The sequence below is a fragment of the Festucalex cinctus genome, chromosome 1 (assembly GCF_051991245.1).
Source record: "Festucalex cinctus isolate MCC-2025b chromosome 1, RoL_Fcin_1.0, whole genome shotgun sequence".
Classification (NCBI taxonomy): domain Eukaryota; kingdom Metazoa; phylum Chordata; class Actinopteri; order Syngnathiformes; family Syngnathidae; genus Festucalex; species Festucalex cinctus.
This window is the reverse complement of record NC_135411.1, coordinates 48104528-48114537: the sequence shown is the minus strand read 5'-3', so window position 1 is coordinate 48114537 and position 10010 is coordinate 48104528. Positions and strand designations below refer to the sequence as shown.

The following is a 10010-nucleotide window of genomic DNA, read 5'->3' as shown; positions in this document are numbered from 1 at the left end:
GGTTACTCGTTAAGGGTGTAGTCTAATGGAAGCCGGGGCTGACACTCTAAAACTGGGGCGGTGAGAACCTAAACGAATCCTTTTCGACGCCAGCTTGAAGCGTCCCCGTCATCTCTGTAAATCCCGTGTTACTACGGTTGGAGATAAAAGGGGGGCCTTAACCCTTTGTAACGGAGAGTTGGCCAGGTAAGCAGGATCAGACAGACAGCACATTAATTTAGTAACAACGAAACAGAATCCGCTCACCTTATTGGTCAACGTGATGTTGCTTGCGGAAGTAGCCCAAGAGAGCGCGGCAACGCGATCGGGCTCCAGGTGGAGGAACTGTCACTTGCCTTCTGTGCCGGTTGCCGTGGGTTCACTTCGCCTCCTGGGAGACCATGTGTGTGGCTTACAAGATTTAAGCTTGTGTGAGTGCTGATACATAATAAAAAAATAAATAAATAAAAACATGATCGGTCGCGGCAGAAATGATTGCAAAAACACAGAGGACTGGGAAGCAGAAAACACGTGGTTGAAAAAATGTGAGAAAACATCCATCAAAGGCACTACTGGCTGCGTTTACCATAAACACTGGTGGGCTTACTGATCTCAAGCAACATGCTTCCAGTGGTGGACACATATGGAATACAACAAAACTTGGGAGCCCGAGAAAAAAAAAATGTCCACCAGGCAACGCCAGCGATAAATATGGTATGCAAAGAATGATTCTTTAACCCTCTGATAAAGGTTAATATGGAAATGTACAATGAAATGTACATTGTATGGAAAACAATATATTTTGGGTGTTATAAACAAGTTAAATTGATTGACAAGTACGTTAAAATAGTCTATAAAAGTAATCATTGATAAATAGTAGATAAATACACCGACTTACACTGATTACAAGTTAAAACAGATATGTATGTTTTCTGTACATGCAGTTGATATGACACTATAAATATATAACAGTAAAAAAGTATTTTCTAATTTAGACAATTGATATACGACACTATAAATATATACAGTTAAAAAAAATGCTTTCCCCCCTAATTTAGAAATGATTGCTGCAGAGGTAGCCCATGTTTATCACATTCACAATGTAAGCATGGTTTAAGCAATAACTCATCTGAATGTGCTCTAAAGGTTGACTGATCAGAACACTCAATGACATTGATAAAATAGATGGGAAACGGGAAAATAATCGCCACATAATGTGACATTGGGCTTAATTTAAGTTACAGGATGAATGTTCTACTTATTAATGTTTTATATTAAAGTATACATTTTTAAGTTAAGCAGGAAAGGTTTTTGTTTGAGAGATAATTATTTTGATAAGTTATTTTGTTAGTTTGTATGAAAGTAAATTTCTGAATAACTTTTCCATGCGTTAATATCATTCAAAAATATGCTTCCTATTCAACACAGGTTTAAATTGTCAAAAATTGTTTCAACTACACCAAAAAAAATCAAATAAAAATCATGCAAGGTTGAAGGTAATCTGGTCGACCGTCCTTATCGATGAGGTGTCCTTTATTTATTTTTCAAGGAGTTGGCAACCCTAGGCTAAATACATTGTGGAGTCGCTCCTAAGTCAGTCAGTAATCATCTTCTCTGTGGCGGCAAATACGCTACATACATGTCTGACAGCTATCGGCCTTACAAAGGGATGATGAGGAATAGTTAACAGAGGAAGGAGACGTCATGCTAATTGCTAAGCTAACCTAAGATTGATATCTAATTGAGAAAATCGGGAATTAAGTGCTTGGGTAATCGAGTACACTTTTTACAGAAGTCTGGCTCTAACCACGTTAAAGTGAAGAGTACCGATATATAACTTTGAACAGCAAAATAGCAGGCGATTTACCGTAATAAGGGCCTTATTCAATATGCTACCGCTAACAGGACTGAAACCTTAAATGAATTCCATTATGGTGTTTGTCAGCTGGGAGGAGTGGCCTATACATTTAAAAGTAATAATAAATCCATATCTGAGCCGGTTATCCTCATGAGCTGTCTTTGGGCAGTAGGCGGGGTACACCCTGAACTGGATGCCAGCCAATCGCATGACACAGATAGATGAACAACAATTCACACTCACAATCACACCTAGGGACAATTTACAGTGTTCAATTAACCTACCATGCATGTGTTTTTTTTTTTTTTTTTCCGGAATGTGGGAGGAAACCGGAGTACCCGGAAAAAACCCAAGCAGGCACGGGGGGAGAACATGCAAACTCCACCCAGGAAGGCCGGAGCCCAGATTCAATCAGTTTTTGGAATGTGGGATATTTAAATAAAAAATATTAATATCAGTAATGTTTTCACAATGTTTTTTGATTTTGACTTTTGAATTCTGCACAACAAATGTTCTCATAATTACATTATGGTCGATCTATTTTTAATCAATACAGCTTTGATAAAACACAACCCATTCAGAATGTCCATCCATCCATTTTCTTGACCGCTTATTCCTCACAAGGGTCGCGGGGGGTGCTGGAGCCTATCTCAGCTGGCTCTTGGCAGTAGGCGGGGTACACCCTGAACTGGTTGCCAACCAATCGCAGGGCACACAGAGACGAACAACCATCCACACTCACAAGCACACCTCGGGACAATTCGGAGTGCCCAATCAACCTGCCATGCATGTCTTTGGATTGTGGGAGGAGACCGGAGCAGACCCACGCAGGCACGGGGAGAACATGCAACCTCCACCCAGGAAGGCCAGAGCCTGGACACGAACCCGAGTCATCAGTACTGGGAGGCGGACGTGCTAACCAGTCACCCACCCCCATTATATGCTTGCCTGTTTTCTTGCCATTCTTTAAGTTTGATGGAAAGTCAGCAGAGCATATTTTAAGGCATATTTTAAATAGCATCATATAGCTCTCTACACCTGATGTTCGTCTTGGGTTTGCCAAGCCTTACAAACGTGTCAAGCCAAGAGAAAGCCTGGGAAATAGCAAGATTACACACTGAGGTTTCCAAATGATCCCTGGTGTTTTTACTCATTGCCTCTTGACTGCAAGTGCACACTACAGAGTCAACACATTCTCCCCTGAGCTGTTAGTCATCTAGCTATATTTCTTGCATGAAGTGCCTGTATTTTCTTACCTTCTTGCGTAATAAGACAAAAGCACTGGATACACATTTCCTCTGCATGTGGACCATATTACCAAAATAAGATCACTCATTGCAGCGCATGTTTCTTACTTTTTGAATTATGACCCAATCGGATTGTTTTTGGTGTACAACTGTACACCTTGAAAAAATAAAGGCATTTATTGTTTAGGGTGCTTTACTTTTTTCATTAAAAACCTTCTTTTGATTCCATCCTAGATGATTTTTACTCACCTGGTGCATATCTGTGGAAGGCACTCACGTGAGGCGTAACCATGTCTCTAAGCAGCTCCAAGTGGCCTCCAGACATGAAATCAATGTGTGCCCTGAGACATAAAAAAAAATAAAAAAAAAATAAAAAAAAAAAAATAAAAAAAAATAAAAAAAAACGATACATAAGGAGCATTTAGTGTCTTTCAATGGTGCACAGACTTCTGAAGGACACGGCTGAGCTCTTAACATCCTCAATTTATGATGTGTTGTCACATGGAGGCAAGCATTATCAAAATTGCTCATTGATAAACCAAACTAGAATCTGTCAGTCGAGTCGATGAAGCTAGAATTGTGAGTTTAAAATACAAAGGATCTCAAATGTTGCATTTCAGGTACAAAGTCAAGATTTAGTAGGGACCATATGACCCCCACGGGACAGGTCTGCAAATCAGCAATACTTGCCCCTCAATCTGACATATGGCAGGAAGAAAAATGGAGCAGTGACAAGAGTAGGTGAAGATGGGAGGAATTAGAAAGTGGATACAAACCCACCGTGTCAGGTGAATATGAATAAGGAAAAGGATTATGATATGAGAGACGAGGAAGCGGTGAAAAGCAGTGACTTGTCATGAAGAAGACATTTCGAGAGGGAACGTGGGGTTGGAATGTTGGCAAGAAAGGTTGCAGGGGTGGGGGAAGAGAAAATGACACACATTTGGCAGGCGAAGAAGGTGGTGGTGGTGGTGGAGGAGGACATGGCGGAATGAAAAGCAATGGGGACACACTGGGAAAGGGATAAGAGGCAATATCTCATCAGTGGGGGGGGAGGGGGGGGAGGGGGTGGGTGACAAGAATGTAACCAAAAAAGGTGCAGATGGGAAGCAGCGAGAGATTAGCTGGACGGTGATGGAAAAGAGGGGGAGGGGAATGAGAGAGGTCAAAATGAAGCTTGGGACAGGAAAGGCAATTGATCAGTTGTTTGTTTGTTTGGTTTTGTTTTTTTTAATACTCCACGTTCCAAAAACGAGTATCTTAGTCTTGCTAGCACTGCTATCTTGTTGAAGCTGGGCAGCACTATTATGAATAGCCATGTTTGGGTGCCCATCCACTTTAGGGTGTGGCCTTCGTCAGAGACTTGTGACATTCATTCATTTCTTGCTAACAGTTTGAACACTGACCCCCCCCTTTAACTTTTGGTATGATTTCCAACTAAAGTACATGATAACGGTTTTCATGAAAAAGCTCAGAAATATGATGAGATGTGAAAAGACACTTTATTCAGAGACTAATGGCTGTCAACTGACTGTGTGTTTATGCCTAGTGGCCATTCAGAGAAGAGGAGATAATATTGAACCATTAGGAACAGACCACTTGGGACCACATTATTTTGGCACTGTGAACACAGATGTGCCCTAGTCCAGCTCTCCTTGTAGGCAAGTGTGCAATAAAGGAGTCCAGTTATACTGTATACGTACCATCTGACAAAGTCCATAGAATGGAAATTATGTCACACAAATAATGTATCAATATGTCTATAAGCTTTTATTTATTGATAGTGACCACATCATTTCCACAAACATTGGCCTGTGGTCTATCATCATGCCTCATTTTAAATAGTACATAAAAGACATGAGGGAGGAAAAAATTGGAATTTCTTAATATCTGCTAATCTGACATTTTAACTTCTAGCCTTGTTTATTGTGATGAGACGAGCTAGAACAGTGTGTTGGTTTGAATGATTTCCATATATGGTCAACATGGGGCTTCTATACTAGTATAGACTACTGGAGATGGTGTCATATCCTTACATGGGGCAATTTGTTTATTTTTAACTTTATGATCATGCGTTTTATCACAGAGTAATTCCATTACACACATTTATCTCAAAAGAGCAGGTTAGTTGTGTCATTTCCAGAAAAGACAGTTTTATTCATTCATTTTTCCTTCAGGACAAATCATTGTGACACTTTCAACACAACAGTCTTCAAAACATGGACATGGACATGTCTGCCTCACACTCAATGGTTTTTGGGTACAAATCATGGAGCTGATACCACCACAAGGCAAAATTTCCACCCATGCTTGAATGAGTTTTCTCCAAAAAGCCTATATAGTCTCCCCTTCAATATTATCCGTTAATATATGAGTGGGACATCCGCCTCCCAGTTCTGAGGACTCCGGTTCGAGTCCAGGCTTTGGCCATTCCTGGGTGGAGTTTGCATGTTCTCCCCGTGCCCGCGTGGGTCTTCTTCGGGTACTCCGGTCTCCTCCCACATTCCAAAGACATGCATGGCAGGTTAATTGGGCACTCCGAATTGTCCCTAGGTGTGTTTGTGTGCGTGGATGGTTGTTCGTCTCTGTGTGCCCTGCGATTGGCTGGCAACCAGTTCAGGGTGTCCCCTGCCTACTGCCCAGAGCCGGCTGAGATAGGCGCCAGCACCCCCCGCGACCCTTGTGAGGAATAAGCGGTCAAGAAAATGGATGGATGGATGAATATATGAGTGGGTGTGAACACGTCCACGTCTTTTAATCAACAAGTCAGATGTTTGGGTAGCAGTAAAAGGTCAGAGACTCACACAGAGAGGGGATGCACAGTGCTGTGTGACTACAAGATACTGTGACAGACACACAGACAGGAAAACAGGGGAAACATGGGTGTGTGCAGACAGAGAGAGAAAATTATAGTTTATTTAGAGCCTCTGAGAACACTTGATATTCTGCACTGAAACTAAAATTACACCAAATTATCTAAACAAGGAAGCTATAATAGGCACACGGAGTAGCTAGTAAGATTTGAAAAATAGAATAAGTGTGGTATGATGAAAAAAAAAAAAACTCGAGTGGTTTGAGGAGTACTATTGAGAACGTGAGTGTAGTTCTACAACTCAAAATCCAAAAAACAGCATCACACAGTCACATAACAGATGTCAAAAGTTATCTTTAATGTGACAAGTTAACGAGCTCTACAACTGCAATGCAGCTGTTAAATTGTTGGATGTAGTTTTCCACTGTAAATAACGTTTTTTAATGTTTTCATTAAAATATGTCAAATTAGTTATACTAATGATTTTTCTTGTACATGTGCAAATTTTGATCGTATTTCATGCTTTTGATTTTTGGGTCCAAAAGCCTAGCTGTATGCTATTGTCATCAAGGCTTCTCAAACTGCAGGTCATAGCTTGTCATAGCTTGATGGGGTCTATGAAATAATTTGCAATAAATGTTTATGTCATATCCATCCATCCATCCATTTTCTGTACAGCTTATTCCTCACAAGGGTCGCGGGGGGTGCTGGCGCCTATCTCAGCTGGCTCTGGGCAGCAGGCGGGGGACACCCTGGACTGGTTGCCAGCCAATCGCAGGGCACACAGAGACGAACAACCATCCACGCGCACAAGCACACCTAGGGACAATTCGGAGTGCCCAATTAACCTGCCGTGCATGTCTTTGGAATGTGGGAGGAGACCGGAGTACCCGGAGAAGACCCACGCGGGCACGGGGAGAACATGCAAACTCCACCCAGGAAGGCCGGAGCCTGGACTCGAACTTATGTCATAGGAAAAAAAATGCATTCCTACATATGGGGACTGTTGTGCCACTAAAACAAACAAACAAAACAAGCCATTATTTATCCCTACCTTAGTTGATAATATCCATACGCTCATGCAGCATTTCTAGTTAGCAATGATGGAACAATACAATATAGTTACAATAATTTGGTTAATTTCCTTTCGACTTAATGTAAAGTGTTGAAAATGGCTTGCTCTCTTTCTGTTAATGGTTGAACAAAAATGTATTTTTGAAGTGACGTTTTTGAGGGAGTGATCGCTTTTGTGGGCCACAATAAATTAATATGGTGGGTCGATCTGTTGCATAACACTTACGCCAACTAAGTGTCCATAGATGTTTCATTTGTATTGGTCTCACGAGGGGTCCTTGGAATGTGTACCCCCTCTTTGCTCCTAAAAGTTTGTAAACCCGTATCTTATTGTTTTGACACGTTCAGTTCAAATTGTGGCAAATTGCTAACAAAACTGAAAATATGCACTTTAACTGACTTACTCACCAACAGGTTATTTTAAGGCTTCCACTGCTCATTATTCGAATTTGAAAAAAAAAGACAAAAAACAAAAACTAATTCCAGTGTCTTCAGTTTAATATTTGCTACATTGCTGTCATCTTGTGGACATTAAGCGGAATATCTTTCAGCCTTTAAGATTTACTTTAATTTGTGCCTCGCGAATAACCGTAGGGTGGAGCAATCGTCGCCTTAGCAACAGGGAGGCTTCGGCTAGCAGAGGAAACAGTAACAATGTATTTTGTAAAACTTTAGCCTTCTACAGATTTCGATGTATTGTTTGAAGCCGACATGGCTACAAGCAAACCATCTGTGTTTCTTCTGTCGGTGAACGGACAGATTGAGGGAGCGAATGTAAGTTTTGCTTCGTGTTTAGCATCGGTGCTAACACTAGCTAGCTTGCTAGCTAGCCAGCTAGGAAGACTTGTGACGCTTTACGTTTGTGCAAGTTCAAGAAACAGGTTACGCTTATTCACTTTTTTCAACTATTTGACATGGCGTGTTTTTTAATTTCAGTTTCCGAGCTATGACGACTTGTACTGCAAATACTGCTTTGTTTACGGCCAAGACTGGATTCCCACCACTGTGAGCAACCTTCTGAATATGGATTACTGTTAAGTTTTATGTAACACTACACAATCTGTAAAATATATGAATATTTTATTTTAATATTTATAACAATTGTCGTGTATATTGCTGGCGACCAACCACCTCATGCACCTTTGTAGTGTACCCCACTCCTAACCCAGTCAGCTGGGAGCTCCTGCTCCAGATGATACCGAAAACTGTAATACTGTTAATTTCTTTTTCCCTTTTCCTCCTTGCAGTAGTTATCTTTCAGTTTTATTACTGCTTACCAATTTTCATGTTTATATTTATATTGTCTTTTTTAAATTTTATTTTAATTATTTATTTTTTTATTTTTTAATCTCTAGGGTTTGGAGGAAGGCATTACTCAAATAACAAGTAAAGGCAGTCAGACGTCACACCAGTTGATATGGAACTTCCCGCTGGAAATAACTTTTAAGAGCACAAACCCTTCAGGATGTGAGTATCTCTCATGCACATTCAAACAATAATTTAATATGACAAAATGTATATCAAAATCCAATGTGCTCTTTGTAAATCAGGGCCTCAACTTGTGCTGAGTGTGTATGGACAAGATGTGCTCGGCAACGATGTGGTCAGAGGCTATGGAGCAACGCACGTCCCTTTCACACCTGGAAAGTCAGTGCTAGTACCCTTATCAACTTTAAATCACATCTGACCATTCTATTCCATTCCAGTTTATCTTGAAATGTTTTTTTGTACAATATATATACTCGACCTGCCCAAACAACGTTGGGATGTAACTCAACAGATGTAGCAAAAAATATATCAGAGAATTATAAACAACACTTCTGAAGCATCTTGCAAGTGTTTGTGTGACTTTTTAATATGTGAAACATATCAGCTATTTGGTGTTCCCCACAGACATACCCAGACCCTACCCATGTTTGTTCCTGAACCAACATGGAGACTTCAGAAGTTCACTAGGTGAGTTGATAGGTCAGTATTGGTAAAATGTCAGTATTTATTTATTCACTTTTTTTCCCCCTTCTATACACCCCAACCAATTTGAAAGAAAGCAAAGAACATATTATTGATAGATTCTCAGCTTCGTTTCACAATGAAACCCTCGTAAAGCATAATCAGAGGTGAAACTCACTTTGGTGATGTCCGTGGTCTCCAAACTTTAAGCAGTAATTGAGTTTGATGGCTTATCAAGTCTAATAAATGTTTGTTTCAAAGTCTCAATCTTCTAAATATTGTACTGCTTGAGAGAGCTCTTTAAAATTTACATAACCAGTAATTTGCAAATTAGTTATAGTTCTGAAACAGTAAATGGTGTGTACAGTAGTTTTTTTCTGAAGCCTTAAAGCTTTAGATATACTTCACTTAATAGTTCCATTTCAAATCATTTGTGTATTAGGGCACAATCATAACTGACCAAATAACTCTGGGCCTTATTGCCATCAAAACTCACACTGAATTTCAATTAAGTCTTACTGCGTAGTGTGTTTTTATATTATGAATGTGTCACATTAGCAGCTTAGAGCTCCCTCTTTTGCAGTTGGCTTTGGGGACGTCGACCTGAGTACACGGACTCTAAAGTGGTAGCCCAGGGCGAAGGGCGAGAAGGTATGGTATGGATGTTTATTCTAAGTGGTAAATAAGAACAGAATCAACTAGATTGGAATTGTTTTTAGGTAACCTGTTGTTTTATTATTACAGTGACCCGGGTTTGTTCCCAAGGATTTGTTACAGTCTGCTTTAACATCATAATGAAGGACATGAAGAAACTGGGTTATGATTCTGGACCATCAAATTCCTCAAGCACACAACCTCATGTCACCACATCTGGCTGGTCCACAGAGGAACAAACAAATTTGTGATTTTGCGGCAACGTGACAACATTCTGATCATGTTCACTGTCAAAAAATAGTTTTATATTCAAAATTGATGCAAATATTTTGTAAATGTCTGTTTTCCACAGTTTGTATTACTTTACATAAAGTTTACTTCACAGAGATGATCTTTTTGTTTTTGTTTTTTTAAACGTTTAAAAAAAAAAAAGTGA

The 10010-nt window shown here is 40.0% G+C and overlaps 1 protein-coding gene across 2 annotated transcripts; it reads left to right on the top strand.

Moving 5' to 3' along the window:
* The first annotated feature begins 7556 nt into the window (after window positions 1–7556).
* b9d1 (B9 protein domain 1) lies at window positions 7557–9960 on the top strand. 2 transcript variants are annotated; one of them, XM_077539256.1, is made up of 7 exons: window positions 7557–7744; window positions 7907–7975; window positions 8326–8437; window positions 8521–8617; window positions 8864–8926; window positions 9504–9571; window positions 9665–9960. In XM_077539256.1, exons 1-7 carry the CDS (start codon window positions 7682–7684, stop codon window positions 9823–9825), a joined length of 633 nt encoding a protein of 210 aa, XP_077395382.1. In that variant the 5' UTR covers window positions 7557–7681; the 3' UTR covers window positions 9826–9960. The 2 variants fall into 2 exon arrangements, with proteins under 2 accessions (XP_077395382.1, XP_077395391.1); XM_077539265.1 differs by having other exon boundaries at window positions 9504–9576; window positions 9665–9805.
* Window positions 9961–10010: the final 50 nt, after the last annotated feature.

What these genes read in the sequence shown, in the direction of transcription:
- b9d1 (XM_077539256.1), top strand. Translation starts at nt 7,682, where the DNA reads ATGGCTACAAGCAAACCATCTGTGTTTCTTCTGTCGGTGAACGGACAG. An exon ending in GAGCACAAACCCTTCAGGAT is followed by an intron (nt 8,438 to 8,520) that starts GTGAGTATCTCT and finishes TTTGTAAATCAG; the next exon opens with GGCCTCAACTTGTGCTGAGT. An exon ending in GTCCCTTTCACACCTGGAAA is followed by an intron (nt 8,618 to 8,863) that starts GTCAGTGCTAGT and finishes TGTTCCCCACAG; the next exon opens with ACATACCCAGACCCTACCCA.